General features: G+C 50.9%; 2 protein-coding genes across 10 annotated transcripts in view; one reads left to right on the forward strand and one right to left on the reverse strand.

The window, feature by feature from the left end:
- The window catches only part of ASTN2 (astrotactin 2), a 312197-nt gene that overhangs the window by 98705 nt on the left and 194000 nt on the right, over window positions 1-19492 (reverse strand). For both annotated transcript variants that reach the window (XM_065853591.2, XM_071817431.1), the window contains exons 14-16: window positions 15904-16028; window positions 15232-15336; window positions 13315-13494 (exon numbers count right to left, since the gene is read on the reverse strand). In XM_065853591.2, coding sequence (XP_065709663.1) covers window positions 13315-13494; window positions 15232-15336; window positions 15904-16028 — 410 coding nt within the window. The remainder of the gene's footprint in view (window positions 1-13314; window positions 13495-15231; window positions 15337-15903; window positions 16029-19492) is intronic.
- Window positions 70-7931, forward strand: TRIM32 (tripartite motif containing 32). Of its 8 annotated transcripts, XM_065853592.2 has the most exons (4): window positions 70-90; window positions 938-1964; window positions 3017-5011; window positions 6836-7931. In XM_065853592.2, the coding sequence occupies exons 3-4, from the start codon at window positions 3084-3086 to the stop codon at window positions 6873-6875; spliced, it is 1968 nt and encodes a 655-aa protein (XP_065709664.1). In that variant the 5' UTR covers window positions 70-90; window positions 938-1964; window positions 3017-3083; the 3' UTR covers window positions 6876-7931. The 8 variants fall into 8 exon arrangements, 5 of the variants coding, with proteins under 5 accessions (XP_065709664.1, XP_071673535.1, XP_065709666.1 ...); XM_071817434.1 differs by lacking the exon at window positions 70-90 and having other exon boundaries at window positions 920-1964; XR_011742029.1 differs by lacking the exons at window positions 70-90; window positions 938-1964 and adding an exon at window positions 2193-2361 and having other exon boundaries at window positions 3017-6541.

A 19492-nucleotide genomic window follows, 5' to 3' on the forward strand; every position in this document is an offset into this window, starting at 1 on the left:
CCCAGCAGGCTCCGCGCGCCCGGCGCACACGTCACGGCGGCGGCGCGGGGCATGCCGGGGAGCGGCGCGCGGCCCGGGAGCGGCGGGCAGGTAGGAGAACCGCGGGCCCCGCGGCGGTGGCGGCGCCCCCTGCAGGCGGGGCGGGGGCGGCGGCGGGCGGGATCCCCCTCATTGCTCCGGGACCGGGCGGGGCGGGGGGAGGCGGCCGGGCCGAGCAGCCCCACCCGGACCCCCCGCCGGGCCGCGCCTCTGTGTGACGAGCGATGAGAGACCCTCGGCCCTGCCGAGCCCCCTCAGGCCGCGGCCTTGCCCAGGCACCTGCTTGGGGGGAGGCGGGACGGGGCTTGTCCTGCGGTCAGACCGGCGGTTTGTACCGAACGGAGCGCCCTGTCAGCCCGTGCAACCGTTAAAGCCGCTTTGGAACAGGCTGCCCAAGGCAGTGCTGGAGTCACCATCCCTGGAGGGTTGGACAGACGGAGATGAGGTTTTCAGGGATATGGGGCAGTGCCAGGGGTGGGGGAATGGTTGGACTTGATGATCTTGAGGGCCTTTTCCAACCAAAACGCTTCTATGAGTCTGTGCGTCTCCCTCCTGGGAGCCCGGGCTCTGTTAACGACATCAAACCACCCCGGGGAGTGGGAGACGCTGCAAGCATCTGTTTTGAGCAAAAAAACCCCAAATCCCCACATTGTCCTGCTCGGGCTGGAGCCACCAAGGCAATATTGTCGCAAACACCATGGGAAGAGGTCACAACGCGGATTGTGCAGCTTTAACCTGTTATTTAAACTCCTTAATGGCACAAGCGATGAATTACCAGTTAAACTAGTTGTCTCACCACGCATCCTAACTAAAAATTACAGAGTGGGAAGAGAAGCCGCAGCAGGACTTTTTTTTCAATATAAGGAAACCAAACTCAAGTAATTACGGCGTTTTGCAGCTTGACCTACAGCTGAGGCTCCGACACCCCGTTCTGCACCAGAGGAGCTGCCCCACAGGCACCGACATGCCAGAACAACTCGCTGTTAAGGAAACTTCCACGACGGTGCAGCCGAGTGCGAGATTAAGATAAAAGCGCAGCAGTAAAAATAATCTCACGTTACTCAGGCAAATGCTGGTATTCCAATAAAAGGGGGTTATGTAGAAAAACAACGCCGTACAAATCATCTTTCTAAAAACCGGACCTAACAGAACTAAACAAAATCTCCTCTGCTGTTGTTCTTTAATGAACTGAGTTGTTTTAAAAGTAGCTTTTTATGTAACTGTCAGTATCTGGTGTCTGTGCTGCTCCTTCGGCCTTTCCTAAGCAAGTCTTTTGACGTTGTTCTAAGGAAAATACAAATAATGGATCTGGTATCCTGTGTTTCATTTTTACAAATCGTTTTAAAATACAGATTTTTCATCCCTCAGAGGAAGGTTTCTGATCCGCATGGCAGTGCCCAGGCTTCTGCTCCCCCAGCTGAGCTCTGTGCTAAGGACAAAAGGGACACGTGTTCAGTGCCAGCGGCAGAAGCGCCCCTGCTCCCCGGGTGCCACCATCAAGCCACGGATCAGATCCCAGCTTGGTACTTGGAGATTCTGCTACGCGACTCAATCCCTTCCTGAAACGTGGGCTTTAAAGGACTGTGAACTGAAGCTGAAAGATGAAAATGATTTTTTTTTCTTCTCTGTATGAACATAAAGAACTTTTCTTCATTGCAGTTGTCTTCTTCCACTTGAGCAAATGCTAAACTGAAATACAGTGAACCTTTCTGCCTGAAACGCTCCCGAGGATGAAGCAGCAAACGCAGCGGGGAAGCGAGAGCGCCGCGTGCATGCAGCCATTATTCAGAAGAAGCTGTCTGCTCACATCCCTCCACGACTGTCTCTTCATTTTAAAGACTAACGACTTCCTTCTCCTCCTCTCCCCCTAGAAGAAATGTTTTCTTCCCCATTTCTTTTAACGGCTAAGCAACGCCATAGCAAAGGTATTGAAACCCAGTCTACTGAATAATAACTTAATGATGTGAAGCCTGTACTGTTCCTTTTGAATGGATGGCTGCTTTAGCAAGAGAGCTGCTGGGATCTGCTCCCTGCTGTGAGGGATGGCAGGATGGAGAAACCTGGATTGAAGCTGAACGGCAACCAGAGCGGTATAAAACTGAACCAGAATACAAGAACGAGGTCAACGCTGCAAGCTTGTGAAATAAGAAGAGATTATATGCAACGAAGCTAAGTTCAAGAACTAATAGTGAACACTTGTAGTAGATATTAACGAATGTTTGGAGTTGTCTGCTAACTCCATTATTGCTAAGACCTGCTAGAACACTGCTGCCTGGAGCTGGGTTTAATTTACATGCTGAAGCATGATGCAGCATGGCAGAGGTTAATGAATACACTGGCGTAAAAATCTTCGCTGTGTGTTTTCAGTATGTATAGTCATTCCCAGAGCGAGGGAAAGCTGAGAAATCATTCCTTCTAGTTGCACTTTCTGGCAAATGGATGAAACCTTGAAAATTTATTTTGGCTACCTAGAAAAGCAGAGTAAAACAACCACATTTATTTTGTTCGTATCTGATGTCACATCTGAATGCAGGTCTCCAGAGGTGATATATTAATGTCCTAAAGCGCTGCACCATCTGGTTCCTCTTTTGATGTGCTACATTTTGAATGCTTGGTTTAATCTCCCTGGGTTTCAGTAAATTATGTAAACTTGGAGGCTTGGCAGCGGGAGATGGGCACCATGAGGAGATGATTCAGTCATCAATATCTATTGGGCTTCCTTATTGCTGCCATTACACTTCTTTCAGTTCTACTTATATATTTTGCAAGTGAATAATTCATCGCACTAGAAGCGGCAGGTTAGTTTTGGAATTTGCCCACTCTAGGATTAGCTATGACTAATCTTTCCTTCCCAAACGTGGAAAAGCTAACTGGGCTTCTTTTTCCCAAGGCTGGGTGATAAATCAGAAATAAATTGCATGTATATGTAACTGCTGGTGATGACGTAAATCACATTTCTTCTTATCTTTCTGGACAGAATCAGAGCACCTTGGAATAGATGCGAGTACAAGACGCTGCACCAGCTAAAGCTGCCCTGGAAAGCCATGGCTGCCGCCCCTCATCTCAACTCGGATGCGCTCCGAGAGGTCCTGGAGTGCCCCATCTGCATGGAGTCCTTCACCGAGGAGCACCTGAGACCCAAACTCTTACACTGCGGGCACACCATCTGCAAACAGTGCTTGGAGAAACTCCTGGCAAACAGCATTAACGGGATACGCTGCCCCTTCTGCAGCAAAATCACACGAACCACGAGCTTAGCTCAGCTGACTGACAACCTTACTGTGCTGAAGATCATAGACACCACCGGACTGGGGGAAGTGGTGGGTCTGCTCATGTGCAAGGTCTGTGGGAGAAGGTTGCCAAGACACTTTTGCAAAAGCTGTAGCTTGGTTTTGTGTGAACCGTGCAAGGAGACATCACACATGCCCCAAGGGCATAGAGTCATTGCTATCAAAGAGGCTGCTGAAGAGCGAAGGAGGGAATTTGGGACAAGGCTTGCCAGACTTCGGGAGCTCATGGGTGATCTGCAAAAAAGAAAAGCATCTTTGGAGGGTGTTTCAAGAGACCTACAATCTAGATACAAAGCAGTTCTGCAAGATTACAGCAAAGAAGAGCGCAAGATCCAGGAAGAACTGGCAAGGTCACGCAAGTTCTTCACCACTTCTTTGTCTGATGTGGAGAAGGTAAACAATCAGGTAATGGAGGAGCAAGCTTATCTGCTGAACTTAGCAGAAGTGCAGATAATGTCTCGCTGTGACTATTTCCTTGCCAAAATAAAGCAGGGAGATATAGCTCTCTTGGAGGAGGCAGCAGATGAGGAAGAACCAGAACTGACCAACAGTCTCCCGAGGGAGCTGACTCTTCAAGAGGTTGAACTCCTCAAAGTGAGCCACGTGGGACCGCTGCAGATCGGGCAGGTGGTGAAGAAACCCCGGACTGTTAACATGGAGGAATCGCTCGTGGAAACTGCAGCATCCTCATCAGCATCATTTCGGGAGCCCGACTTTGTGCAAGAAGAGCCCAGCTGCACACCCAGCTCCTCACCAGCCAAGCCAAGGATGCCCGAAGCAGCCACGAGCATCCAGCAGTGTCACTTCATCAAGAAGATGGGCTCCAAGGGCAGCCTGCCAGGGATGTTTAACCTCCCCGTCAGCCTGCACGTCACCCTGCAAGGAGAAGTGCTCGTGGCGGACCGAGGCAATTTCCGAATCCAGGTTTTTACCCGCAAGGGCTTTCTGAAGGAGATCCGCCGGAGCCCTAGCGGAATCGATAGCTTTGTACTGAGTTTCCTCGGGGCAGACTTGCCCAATTTGACTCCCCTTTCTGTCACCATGAACTGCCACGGCCTGATAGGTGTGACGGACAGCTACGATAACTCCGTCAAGGTCTACACCATGGATGGCCATTGCGTGGCCTGTCATCGGAGCCAGCTCAGCAAGCCCTGGGGCATCACGGCTCTGCCTTCGGGGCAGTTCGTAGTGACCGATGTGGAAGGGGGGAAACTCTGGTGTTTCACGGTGGACCGCGGCATGGGGGTAGTAAAATACAATTGCTTATGTAGCGCCGTGCGCCCAAAGTTTGTCACCTGCGATGCTGAAGGGACCATTTACTTTACTCAAGGGCTGGGGCTCAACCTGGAGAACCGGCAGTACGAACACCACCTGGAAGGAGGATTTTCAATCGGCTCTGTCGGCCCCGATGGGCAGCTGGGACGCCAGATCAGCCACTTCTTCTCCGAGAATGAGGATTTCAGGTGCATCGCTGGGATGTGTGTCGATGCCAGGGGAGACCTCATTGTCGCTGACAGCAGCCGGAAGGAAATCCTGCATTTTCCTAAAGGAGGCGGGTATAACATCCTAATCCGGGAAGGACTCGTCTGTCCCATCGGTATCGCCATTACTCCCAAAGGGCAGCTGCTGGTGCTGGACTGCTGGGATCACTGCATTAAGATCTACAGTTACCATCTGAGAAGGTATTCTACCCCTTAAAGGCACGTTTCTAAGCAAAACCTCTTTTGGCAGCAGAGATTCTTCCAGCCTCGATGCAATCTGATGGGAACCAGTGTCAAGCAAGAGTTCAGGAAGATTGTGCCATAACTGAAGGGGGTTTGGCATAGAGGCCGTCATGTTTTGTGTCTAGAAACAAAATAGCTTACATGGTTGTGGTCCACTTTATCTTCTTTTTTTACATAAAAACAGTACAATAAAAAAGAACAAGCACAAGGGAAAGGATCCATCCTTCTGGAATGTTGTTTCCTTGCTCAATGACTGGTCACTCCATAAACTTCTCACCTCCTTTTGCCACATCTCTGACACTTCCAGCTTCAACCACTGTATCTTTGTGCCATAAACACTGACTGACTGCTCTAAATCACCTTCCCTTAGAGGACTAGAGAGGCAAAATCCTCTTCTCAATGTGGTACTTGCAAGGAACTGGGTAGCAGTTGTCTGAGCAACTACTAGAGAAAGCAATTTCTGATTGCAGCACTGCGTAAACCGAAATAGCCCTCTCAGACTGCAGGGAGACAGAGCTTTACTTTCAAACTGATGAGGGAGGGTTTTCTCTCTCTGCTTTTCTGGTATTCAAGAGATCGCCCCTTGTCGTGCCATTTGTGAACCGTGTCTGTTCGATGTGAAGTGAGTCCTGTGCAATCATGGGAGACGGAGCTGAGGCAGAAAAGTGCCCTCTGATGGCAACAGGGTTTTTATGACTACTAAGAGTTGTGCTAGGTAGAAAGGGGTAAAAAGAGAGGGGGCTGGAGGAAAAAAAAACTGGGAAACCTTCAGTTGATATTCGCTGTTGTTTTGTTATTAAATGTATCCTGGAAACTGTCTTTGGAAGGTATGTCTGGTATCTAAAGCTTCATGTGGGAGGAGGAAAGGGCTGGGAGAATAAGACTGGGAAATTATAGTAAATGAGATTAAATGCAACATATTGTCTGTTCACCTACACTTCACTGTTCTCAATTCCAGGCCATTACATTTAGCGAGAGTTTCCACCCATCTGCACTTTGGATATTCAGGCAACTCACAGCTGAGATGGGGGAAAACCATTTCACCTTTATTTTTTTAATACTTGGGAACACATCCATTGGTGCGTTGCCTTTTTTCCCTTGCACAGCAAAACACTACATTCCTCAGATTATTTTTTTACAGGACCAGCAGGCACCAGAGTTCATGTTCATTGCGGCTTTGGGCCAAATGAAGCACAAAACTGCAGCTGTGTGAACCGAGGCCCCCACAGTGCTACTCTCCTGGCTGATAAATGTGTACCTCAGTGTGGTGCTGCTCGCCTAGAATCGTTTATTGAAGGAAAGATGCATTTAAATAGGGCACAGTGGTAGCATGTTAATCTGCCACAGATAATAGTTAGACCGCAGTGCGTTTATTTGTTGCTATCAACAACGTAGTTGCAAATCTGGGGGCACAACAGACGATATAAAAACTGATTTTATAGCGGCTGCCGTGCTACAGCAAATTGTGCTACAACATGTATGCAACAGGTGATTTTGGTTTTTAAGCTGCCATATACTTTCCCCTATTGAAACGGCAAATTAAAAGAGGCTTCAGAGCTGCTACTGCTCCAGCTGGTTGGTTGGGAGTTACGGGGTTTGCATAAGTGCTGGGAGCAGTTTTTGCTGGGATTTTGTGGGGCTTTTCTTTGTTTGCTTTAGTGTTTTTGTTTGGGTTTTTTTTTGTTTGGTTGGTTTGGAGGGGTTTTGTTTCTTTTTTTGTTTGTTTGGGTTTGGTTTGGTTTGTTAGTTTTGTTTATTTGTCTGTTTTCTCTCCTTGTTCAGCTCAGGCAAAGCACTGAAGAGCACACAAACACCCAGCTGACGGAGGTGCCCCCTGTCTGGGGTAACTTGTTATTTCTCTCGCTAAAATTCCCTGGAAAAAGCCTGTGTAGAAGGAGCAGGAGCTGAGACACCAACACGGTGATGGTCCAAGGAACTGCCCCCCTTCCCTCCTCTGCTGCTCCCTGGCTTTGCCAAGGCTGCCAAATTGCACAAAATTATTTACATTCTTTGCTGCTCTTATTTGGGTGGGAGATGGCAGTCGCCTGAGGTATGTAAGAGTAATTTGGGGAGCTGATCTCATCCTGCATGTATGTTTTTGGGAGATGATGACTATTACTGGGCCCTTCTGCAGTTAATTACGTTGTAACTCAAGGCGTTTTTTCCTGTATTGCAGTAATGGCAGTTCCTCTCCTACTGATCTCTTTTAAACACTTCTCCTCTTTCTAAGAACTGCTCCAAGCAGGAAGCTACCGTGGACCTGAATAATTGAAGCAATATTATCTATGATAATATGTACCTCTGTCATTTTCTGTTCCAATGGATTTTTTTTTTTGTTGGCAATAAACATCACACCGCTAGCAATAACATTTCCTGGAGTGCTTGAAGGGACAGAAAAGCTGGTCTGGTAAACTGAGCAGTTGGTTACCCAGCTTGTTCCTGGTCACACAGTTCAAACAAAGCGTCCATCATGTTTCTCACTCAGAGATCCAAGAAAAACAACATTACGCTGTGATGCACTGGTGGGCCAGGACACTGCAATCTGCGCCTGGGGGTGTGTGTCGCCTGCGGCTCTTCTAGGCTGGGTTTTAGGTAGAAAATGGAAAAAAAAGCCTGCTGTCCCTCACCCAGGGTTTGCAGGTCCCCTGACAGAACTTGACAACGACTACAAAATGATTTTGCAGAGCTGTATTTCTTGCCATGGTGTCCCCACGCAATGTTGTGATCGTCTGCCAAGCGAGATGAAATGGGGTAATTAAGGATTGTGATGAAATAGTTTGGCTTCTGCTCTCTACCTGGAAGAAGAGCTTGTCTGGTTATACGTATGTGTTTAGTTTTTAAAGATCGTGTAATAAAGGAAAAATTGATCCAATTAAAAGCGCATTGCAAACAGCTCATTTTCTTATTAAAAACACTTCATCTCCCTTTGGTGGCAGATTGTTTTCTATACCTGGTGGGGATTAGACTTGGGAACACGATGGCTACGAGACCCCTTTTATGCCGTCAGTTTGCGGAGGATAAATCTGATTTCCTTGGCAGGTCTCCTGTAACTTTACCTGACACTTCCCTACCCACCTCATAAACAAATACTAGAGTTTCATGCCTTAATTCACGCCGATACTCCCACAAGGGCAATATCTTACTTTTCACCTGATGTTTTAAAGGTCTGGTCCAAATTCGCTGGCACCGAGCACTCAGTAACAGATCCGAGATGCTGGTTTATCGAACATACACCATCCCTGCAGAACAACTGCCGTGCCAGTCCTGTTAGACTTACCCTGATGCTTTATATGAAGTTATAATTTCTTAGAGCAGCAGCAACTAAGCCACAAACATTTGTTCTGGGCAGCAACCGACAGCTGGGCTTTCCAAAGGGATGAGGGGCAGAGCCTGTTCCTTAATCAAAGGGCTACAAAAGTAAAAATAAAGCCAGATGCTTCAAGTCTTTTCTGTTGTATAGCTTAAGTGATTTTTCTGGGTCATTACTCAATGCAAGGATTTAAAGTTATTTCATTTTGCACAACTAATTACTCTACTTGCCTGGCAATTTTGGATTACAATGAGCAGTGCGTAAGGTCATTTAGCGGAGTGAGTCACAGCACGTACTTTAGTCTAAACTAAATTTCACGGCAACCAGCTAGATTGTTTTTTCCTCCTCCGAACAAAATGTCAAAAGCTGATGTTTTGAAACATATGAAGACACAAACTGCAAGTAGTAGGAATGTTACAGAGGTAGTGGAGTGGTTGTTTATAGGAATGGATCTCAAGGACAGGGAAACTATATGCTCTGCTTCTGACCGAGCAGGTCTAAGGCAAAGCCATTATCTCCTTTAACAGATGCAAAGCTTGCCTTACAGCTTTCTCAATGCACCTGATTGTGTCTGGGAAATGAAAACTAAACGTTCCCGTGGACTGTTCAAACTTAATTGTGTTAGGGCAATACCAGACCTGCATGGAGACGAAGGGGACCTTGAGAGGACAGAGGGGACCTGCAGACCCTGCTCAGAAGAACACAGACTGCTATTTCAGCAGAGCTCGAGGCTGTGTGCTTGAAGTGGCTTCTGTTTCATGAAGATATTTGAACTGTTACGTTAACAAGAAAGCATGAAAATTGTAACCTCTTAAAGATAGATAAATACAACCAACAACATATGGTCCAAGAGGAGATAAGCCAATATTGGAAGGGCTGGCGGGCAGAAAGACTTAAGGAGTGTGACAGGACCTGCCTCTATCTGTTACTGAGAGGAACATCTGTCACATCTGTAGCAGCCACCTTCAAAGCTCAGCTTGCTGAGTGCCCAACACAGCCAGGTCACCTCCAGCCAAGGAAACTCTACCTAGAGATCACAGGAAATGCAAGAAAAACAAACATTTCACTCACTACAGATGCAAAGCAGCCCTGAAACACAACACTTGGGTACTGAAACCCTCGGAATCTCCTCCACCCTTGTCCATCAGCATCCTTCCCGCTGCCAGCCGTGCTTCTCCCAGCTCTTGGGTGGGAAGGGAGAGGAGCTCCATGAGCTCTGTGCTCCCCTGCAGCTCCACACCACCAGCACACAGCTTCTTTTTCCAGCTTTTCCCAGTTGGAGAACAGAAATCTCCCACGCTGAGGCTCAGCTCGTCTGCACCGTGCTAAGGAAAGAGTTGTCACTCAAAGGCTTGACAAGACGAGACCCTCCGCTTTACTGCTGATAACGGCTCCATTTTCTCTAAGTGCCGGAGCACTTACAGACATTTGTTCTGCATTTTGTGTATCACAGTGGGAATGAGGCAAGTTAGAACAGCTCTTGGGGAAATCCCACTGGGGCTGTCAGGTTTTGCTATCAGAGCAGCTCTTCTTTTTCCCTCACCAAGCTATCCTCCTCCTCATCCAGCCAGACTGAGGGGCCACAGAGAAAAATAACCTTGCTAAACCTTAACTAAAACCTTCCTAAAGGTTTATCAGACATCTGAAGTGGTCCTTGACACGTGAATTTGCTGGACGGAGGTATCACGCTCCTTCCTCCTGTACACTTTGTGAGCAGCTTTGCATTGGCTTGACCCCCAGCCTCTACTTTCTGTTTTATTGCTGAGCATGGCATTCTAGAATCAGAGAATCGATTTGGCTAGAAAACACTTTTAAGATTGAGTCCAACTGTTAACCTAACACTGCCAAGTCCACTGCTAAAATACGCCATTAAGCACCTGATCTACACATCTCTTCAACCCCTCCAGGGATGGTGACTCCAGCACTGCCCTGGGCAGTGCGTTCCAATGCCCCACAGCCCTTTGGGGAAGAAATTGTTGCCAAGATCCAACCTAAACCCGGTGCAACTTGAGGCCGTTTCCTCTCATCCTATCGCTTGTTACTTGGGAGAAGAGACCAACACCCCCTGGATCCAACCTCTTTTCAGGTAGTTGTAGAGAGCAAGCACACACCTGATTTATTTCCAGGAGGAAGGGGAACATATTGCATTTCGACAAGCAGAGCATCTTGCAAACACCCATCCCGGCCAGGCGGTGGGTCTGGGTAGCGAGAAGGCACCAACTTTCTGCTGCCCCTGGTAAAAACCAGATCGCTTTCTCCTCCGTTTGGCTGAAGGAAGCATTCTGCAGGCACCAACCCACATCACAGCGCTTGGGCTGCTCCAACTGCTGCAAGGAGCCCGGCTGCCAGCGGCGCCGTCTCTTCTTCGAGACCGTGTTTTCAATTAGGGCTGGACGCGCAGATTGTGCGCTGTATTGGCGGAGGCCTCCTTCTGAGGCTTGTCGATTGATTTATGAAGTTGATTAAAAATATTAAAATTATTTTGTGCGGTGCTGCAAACACACCGCAATGTGCATTTTTATCATACTTGGTGATGTTCCAATTAGCTCCAGACTCTCCTCTCCCCTTCCTCTTCTGACCTGCTTTGCTCACTAACAAATTACAGTTGTCCTGGCCTCGCTTTTGTATTTATTAGAGATGATGCATATGTGTGCTCTCAGAGCAGTTCGGAAACGGGCTGGCTTGCAGCGGGGAGCCCGGCAGGCCAGAGCTGTTTCTGAGTGGAGAAGACATCCAGAGCTGTCTAGCTGGGGCTATTTATTCCAATCCTCCTTATGTCACTGGCAAAATGAGAGTAAACCAGCAGAGAAGCTAGGAATAAAATCTGTCTACCATGAACAGCAAGGTCTTTCTCTTACCTAACTGGGGTTTCTCCAGGAGGGAGCCCTGAGTCTCCCATGACACCTTCCCTGTCCGTAGAGCTGATCTCCCCTAGTATCAGCAAGAGGCCTGAACATCCTTGATGTCCTACCAAGATCGTTTTTTGGCCATCAGAGACACTTGTCCTCTCTGCAGAACCAACAGTCCCAACACTCAACCTCACACCAGCTACAGAAGCCACAGATGGAGCCACACGCAAAGCACGATGTCGGAACCAGCACCTGGTACCCAAATGCTGTGCGGTCAGAAATTAACACTTATGTCCAGGAATCACATGCAAGATCTACAGAGAAACCCTGAAGTCCCACATGTGCTTTGTTGCTTCACAGGGTGGTGGGGAAGGATGCAAGGATGCTCCTGGCACACCAGGGATGTCCCCAGCACACCAACAATGTCCCAGCACACCGGGGATGGCCCCAGCATGCCAACAATGTCCCAGCGCACTGGGGATGTCCCAGCACACCAGGGATGTCCCAGCGCTCCAGGGATGTCCCCAGTGCACCAGGGATGCCCCCAGCACACTGGAGATGTCCCAGGACACCAGGGATGTCCCCAGCATGCCAGAGATGTCCCAGGACACTGGGCATGCTCCCAGCACACCGGGGATATCCCAGCACACCAGGGCAGCCCTGCCAGGGGTGGGCACAGCTCCAGGGGCGCAGGTAGGAGCCGGTGGGGAGCGAGGGAGCCCGCCTTGGCCAGCTGCATACCATGGACTAAAAAGGCAATTATTTTGTCAGCAAGGCACTGCTCGCTTCAGGCCCTGTGCCACCGCGGGGCTTCACGGTTAAGCCCCAGGAACCACTACTGACCCCGTGCCCCGTCTGCTCCCCACCCAGGGACGGCAGGGAGCATGCCAGAATGATTAATAATATTACAAGTACATAAACAACACACCTCCGCCATGCTTTCTCTTGCTAAACAGGGGCATTGCTATGGCAAACTTCATTTATCACAGTTTAAAACCCAAACAAATGAGTACAGGGTGTTACAAATACATTTACAAGACGAGCTACGCTGGGAAGACAGAGGAAAAAAATGAGCAGAAAGCGATGGAGGCAATGGGAGCTTGTGCAGAACGAGGCCGCTCTCGGCAGCACCCGCGGGGCAGGACGCAAGTGCCTTTACGACCTTTGTTACCATCAGCCCTACGACGGGCCCTGTGAAACAGCACAGATGTTTTTCAATGGAAAAACATCAGACCTGGGGAATATCCCCAGGAGGAGAGAGATGAATTGGCAAATGGAAGGCTACAGCGATAAGGGAGTTTTTATAAACATAACCTAATTGTATTACTTCAAAGTCCTGAAGTTTATTGCCCTGTTTAATGATGTGTCGCGTTATTTATGGTGTAGCACAATGAGGCTGCTATTGATTTAATACACTTCCTTAAAGACTGTCATTGTCACAAGCAATAAAACGAAGCCATTCTGAGACAGCTCAATTGTGTCACATCTCCATCACGTGACCCCAAGCAAGACCTCAGTGGGGCCGGGGGCAAGTGGGGACGTGGATCTCCAGGGATGGATGGAGCCAGAGTGGCCACTGAAGGGCAGAAGTGGGCAGGACGGGTTCATTGGGCTCAGGGATGCTGCCCGTGGATATGTGCCACCATCTCCTGCTGCTGGGCACTTTGTCTGGTACAAGTCATAGAATCACAGACTCATTCTGGTTGGAAGAGACCCTCAGGATCATGGAGTCCAACCATTAACCCACCCCTGGCACTGCCCCATGTCCCTGAGAACCTCATCTCCATCTGCTCAACCCCTCCAGGGATGGTGACTCCAGCACTGCCCTGGGCAGCCTGTTCCAATGCCCCACAGCCCTTTGGGAAGAAATTGTTCCCAGGATCCAACCTCAACCTCCCCTGGCGCAACTTGAGGCTGCTTCCTCTCGTCCTATTGCTTCTTCCTTGGGAGTAGAGACCAACACCCTCCACACTACAAAGTCTCCTCTCTGCGCCCTCTAACCACTGATGGTGTGCGCATGGGGAAGAGGTGGTGATGGATGGAAAACAACACTAACAGCAACCAACATTTGTGGCACTGCCCGTCCTCGCCGCTCTCCTCACCTTTCTGGTACTGGAGCCAGAGCTGCTGCTGGACTTTCTTGCTGGGGAAGTGGATGGTGCAGCTGAACTCAGAGCCGTACAGGGCCTCCGCGATGTAGTGCGAGCCGAACTGCTGGATGAAGGAGAGCAGCTCCTCCCGGCTGCTGTCCTTGTTCAGGATCTTCAGGATGTTTGCGAAGCCTGCGGGAGGGAGGCAGGGGGTTGGCAGGTGGCCCAGGCAGGGCTGCCAGCCACAGCCCGGGAGAAGGCGACCCAGCAGGTCCCCTACTCAAGGCAGACAAGTCCCTACAGAGGTACAAAGTGCAGCTCCTCCTCTCTTGCATACATGATCCTTTGGAATCCACAATCTGCTATGGACCTGGGCTGTGGCTCTGATATCCTTTTGTGATTCCTCTCCTTTCTCAAATCATTTTACAGGGATGTGCATGTGAACACAGAGACACACAAACACCTTCTAGCCAGCTCCAGCCTGTTTCCCAGGCTGCTGGGACATCATCAACACTCTCCCCAAAGGACGTGCCAGAGATGTTCTGGTGTCATTACAGGTGGCACTGCAGACCATCCCCAGTGTAAAATACCTTGCACAACCAATAACTATTTTTAGGAAAGCTGGAGGTGCATGGGGCTGGGCTGACGGCAGCTCTGGGGGTGCACAAAGTTTGGGACATCTCTTGAGCATCACTGCTGACATAGGACAAGGACACAGACCCTCACTGCTCTACAGAGGTGCCTTGGCATCATCTAGAGCTGGCCAATAGTGCTTTGGTTCAGTGGTGGAACTGAAAACACACTGCAAGAAAATACATCACGACTGTCTCCAAAATGAGGTTGTCTGGTTGGTTGGTTGGTTGGTTTATTGAAGGAGAAAGTTGGTTTAATAAAAAAGCTAGAAGAATTCATTTTGAGCTGAACCCAAATATTTTGTTCAGCTCTGAGCAGGTTATTTCATTCTGGGGCTGTGCAGCCTGTCTGTGCTAGATCTTTTTTTTTTTTCTTTCCCCATTTGAAAACAGGTTGATTTTTAAATAAAAAATGCTGTTTTGAAATGAAAAGGGAAAACATTTCAGGTTGTAACAAAATGTTTCAGTATTTCTGAAACAAAATGTGTAGCTATAAAAACATGGAAGTGAAATGTTTTGATGTTTCCAGGATCTTCCCGCCCGCCCCTTCTTCATCTGCGACTCCCTGCTTTATATGACCCACATTTACAAGCACTTTGGGCCCTTTGGAAACCACATTTTTCAAGAATTTACTCTTTGTTGTACATGAACGTATACACAGGCACCCCCACATGAATCCTCCCCGCAGTGTTGCTTATTAACTTAGAATCACAGAAGTGTAGAATCATAGAATAGTTTGGGTTGAAGGGACCTTCCCAGCTCCCCCAGTGCCACCCCTGCCATGAGCAGGGACATCTTCACCAGCTCAGGTTGCTCAGAGCCCCGTCCAGCCTGGCCTGGGATGTCTCCAGGGATGGTTCATCCACCACCTCTCTGGCCAATCTGGGCCAGGCTCTCACCACCCTCAGGGCCAACAATTTCTTCCTCATGTCCAGCCTGAATCTCCCTCCTTTAGTTTAAAACCATCACCCCTTGTCCTATTGCAACAGACCGTGCTAAGAAGTCTGTCCCCATCTTTCTTAAAGGCCCAAATTTTAGCTTGATCCTGGCTCTGGCCCCAGCTCTTGGTTTGTGTGACTGAGCTGCACAAACTCCCTGCCTCAGTTTCCCCCTTGTAAAAAGGAGATAAATCTCTCTGCCTGCCTCTGCCACAGCGCTGGGAGCGCGAGTTACTGCCCGAGCAGAGCCTGGAGGTGGGAAATGCTGGTGAGATGCTCGGCACAACTGTGCCTTGGGGCAGGTATGACCATCACCCACCCACGCAGACATGCATCTCCCCACTGCTAGAAACCCTCACCTGCAGAGAGGGTGATGGAGCTGAGTTTCACCCTGTAGAGGTTGCTCCTGACCCGCCAGTGCTGCACCATGGGGTAGCCCATCGCCTCGTCGTACTTGATGTCTCCTGCAAAGGAAGAGCCGGTGCTCAGCCCCCACAGACCTGGCTGCTAACGCTCACATTGAGTGCTGGCTTTGCCGTGCCCTGCAGGGGCGGGAAACAGGAGTGGGGCAGGGATGGTGCACCTCCGGTGGTCATGCTGTGGGGTCCCAAAGCTGCTGGCAGGACCAGCGTTGCGGCGGCAGTGGCTACCGGGAGCTTGTGGAGATGGAGACACTGGAGTGGACCTACATAGCCCATACATTTTTTCTGCCCCAGGTACACTGGAGGGATGTCCCAAGGTACCCCGATATAACAGGGGTGCTGATGCCCCAACGTATCGCGAGATAACAGGATGCTGATGGTTCAACGCACCCCGAGGTAAGGGGGATGCTGATGGCCCATGGTACCATAAGATAACAGGGATGCCAATGCCCCAAGGTACCCCGAGATTACTAGGATACTGATGCTCCAAAGCACCCCGAGATAACAGGGGTGCTGATGTGGCTTGGCCCACAGGATCCTGGGTGCAAGAAGGGATGCTCGCTCCTGTGCTTGCCCCGAGCTGGGGCTGACCCCAGATGCAGCTCGTACCGGTGAGCAGCCGGAGGTCGGGAAGGGGCTCGGAGAGGACGCCGCGGCACTGCTCCTCCACGGGCAGCGGGATCACCATGAGGCCGTCGGCCAGCTGGGGGAAGTCCTTGATGAAGTTATTCTCCCTGCAAGAGAGAAAAAGACAACTGCAAAGCAACAATGCAGGCTACGGCCGGGCAGGGGGGCTGAGCCGCCCCAGCAAGCAGGGAGACAGATGGCTCAGGAGGGCGAGGGACATCTCCTGTAGGCAGGAGACCTAGCGGGGGACGGATGGGGTTTGCAGCCGCTGCCAACAGCTGCCCCTTGCTGCTCAGCCCTCCAAGATGATGTTTAATGAGCTCTCTGGGGACCACAGCTCCATTAACTCCCCAGCAGCATGGGACCGCTCAGCTGTGGGACTTGGTTACTGGTTTTGGCCCAGATGTTCCAAGTGTGTCACTGAAGAGGGGGCAAACAGTGAGGAGAACAGAACGGCTGCTATGCCCCAAAACTGCCCCTTCCACCACCCGCAGCATCTTCCCAGTACAGGACTGTGACCAAGCACCAGACCAAGCCCTGCTGGGGTCCCCATCCCAGGCAGCAGCATCACCCCACAGCTTTGCCCCTGGGTGACTGGCTTTGCAAAAGCAGGAAAAGGTACATTTATAGACAGACAGGAACAAGAAAAAAGTAATTGCGTGTAGCTCATGGTGCAATTTTACCACACATGCAGGATCTTTTCTAACCTTGGCAGGTATAACATTGTATAATAGGCCCCTAATGAATTGTTTCTAGAACAACGATACCAAGGAAATTATTTGAAATGGTGAACAGACAGGTCTCTGGGAGACAAGCCTCCCCCGGCAAACCAAATGCCTTGTGCCTGTGCAAAGGAAACAAGAGGGGGCGATTTTAAATATTGATCTTAGAGCCAAAATATAGGTCATGAGGCTCTGCATCCTCCAGGTGCGGAGACAAAAGGGCAATGGAGCAGAAAAATGGGAGGTTCCTGCAAAATCAGGTCAGCCCCAGGAGCTGGGGGGAGGCTCTGGCTGGCACTGCCTGTCCCAGCTGCATTTTTCTGAATAGATTTTCCTTTGAACAGCTGCTGGGTTCACCCCTCTTCCCTGGTTTTACCCTTTGCAGCACATCCCTGGGAGGGATGCTCCATCACCCCCATGATCACCTCTCAAGCGGGGACACCTTGGCCACCTCCAAGGGTCCCATTGCAGTGAGATACCGGGCTGGAGGAGCATGTCCCTGGGACCCTCTCCCTCCTTCAGTGTCAGATACAGCCAATGTCACAGCCCAGGCAATCAGCCTGGGGATGCTTTTGACCCCGAGATGCATAAGGAACAGTAGGACAAGCAGCCAAAGGAGGGCACACACGAGTGGAGTCGAGCACGACTGCCTCCACGCTGCACCCCCATCTCAAAGCCGCCAGCACCAGATTGTGTCTCAGGAGCTTCACTTTAGGTGCTGCCGGAGAAAAAGGGTTTTGTTTGTCTGAGGGGAAAAGCCTCTCGCTCACATGTGTGCTCACAAATCTCTTCCTGCTCGCACCGTGCGGGATCCCCGTGGCAGAGCGATGGTTTGCTGTTGCGAGCCCTTCACTGTCTCAGCGATGCAAACGGGGAACGGCAATTACCGCCCAAGCCAGGAGCTGTGTGGGTGGTGGGAAGCAGGGGCTGCAAAATTAGATGAGGCGGCAGGGAACACGGGGAGGAGGGTGTCGGTGTCTCTGCTGCTCTGTCTTAGCAGAAAAGGGAGAAAAGCATCAGCGCTACCAAATCCCCAAGTGATGCTGCATCAGGAAAGCTGTGCTGAGCCCACCTGCCACCCTAGGGCATGGGGACTGTCCCCTCCCTGAGGGGTCAGCCCTGCAACCAAGGGGGAGTGCAATGGCCAGGCAGGTCATGCCAGACCCAGCTCTGCATCCCACCTCCCCAAGGACCAGGAGGGGATGCCCAGGAGGACAATGGCACTGGCTGGTGGCACGTTCCCAAGTGCTCTCCCACCGCACTGCATGAGGGGACAGACCTGGCAGTGCCAGAAGAGCTCAGCTGCATGGGACAGAAACACATTGCATGGCAGACACCAGGAGACTGCGTTAACCCAGCACCCTGCATCCTCGCATGGAGCAGAGAAAATGCAAAGCAGCAATGTATCCTCTGACCATGCAAACCCACCTGGACCATCTCACCGACACCTGCCCATGCCACGAGGGCACAGATCGGCTCTCCCTGGGGGACAGGACCGTCCCCTGTGGCTGGTGGCCCTGGCACGTGAGCTACAGAGGGAGAAGGTGGAGGAGATGCACACCAGCACAAGGGGAACCTGCACTCAGCGGCTGCTGCTTGGATCTGACGCCTCGAATAAAAGGTACTTACTGATAAGCCGCGCTCTGTGGTGCCACTTGTTGTAATGCCTTTGCTTTAACTGCTCAGCAGTCAAAAGGTCGAGGAAAAACAAGGGGCAAGCATGAGTCAAGGCGAGGGTGCACACACCAGCGTGTGCCCACAATGTGCTCCTGCGATGAGGGGAGCAGCGGTACAAGGCAGCACTCCAGGAGCAGTTTGACGATGCATTTTTGCTGCCAAACCCTTCCTGCATCTCCTTCCTCTCCACCTCCAGCCTCCTCCCCACCACCTCAAAGCAGGGATGAGCCAAAGCCGTGCAGGGGGAAGCCCCCGCAGGGTGCAGGGTCTGGGTATGGTGCAGCCCCCCTGCTGAGCCCCCCTGCTTCTGGGGGTGCAGGAAGGCAAACCAGGAGGGCAGATGATGGGGCCATCCAACCCACCTGTGCCAGGCGGCTGCTGCCGGCAGAGGGCTGCCGCTCCTTTCCACCGTGCCTTATTAATAACCCTGCGGCTCGCAGCGCTGCTGGCTGTAGAGGCACAAGAAAAGAGTTTCTGCCAGGCTTTTGTGCTCTCTGCAAGCTCTGATCAAAGCCGTCAGCCTCTGTGCAAGGGGCAGGGACACCAGACAAGAGGGATGAGACAATATCCCTGTGCACGTGCTGCTGTGCGTGTCCCCACCTGGGGCACGGCCAAGCCACCGGGTGTGGGACCATGTGCAGGGTTCACACCTCGGGGTCCGTGACATTTTCAAGAGGCACAGCAGCACTTTCATGACTTAGTGGTTCCTACCAATCATGGAGCCAGATTTATTCCGATGGGATCAGGAGGGAACCCATCAAACCCGTCTGCTCCCAGCACCTGCTAGACCCACAGCATCCTCCTCCGTCACCTGTTCTGCTCCCCAGTGTCTCCCCATGGAGCAGATGCCCGATGCAGCAGCAGCAATCAGCACACTGCTCTCTCCAGCACGGCACACACTGAATGCACTCGCTGACTCGCAGAGCTCGCCTGCAAGGGACCTGCTCATCTCCCAGCACATTTTGCAGATACTGAGTCATTATACAAGGAGATGCTGTTTCTCCTTTGCAGCCCCAGTCCCCAGTAGCATCCGACCCAGAGTTCATCCCTGCCTTGGGAGGGAGCTGACTTCCAGATAAACAAGTCTTCATGCTGGGAAAGGTCAAATGGCTAAAGGCTTTACTGAGCTCTTGTACTGGCAGGGTGGCCTGGATTAAACTGAGTGCAAAATC

This window comes from Patagioenas fasciata, chromosome 20, assembly GCF_037038585.1.
Source record: "Patagioenas fasciata isolate bPatFas1 chromosome 20, bPatFas1.hap1, whole genome shotgun sequence".
In the NCBI taxonomy this organism is placed as follows: domain Eukaryota; kingdom Metazoa; phylum Chordata; class Aves; order Columbiformes; family Columbidae; genus Patagioenas; species Patagioenas fasciata.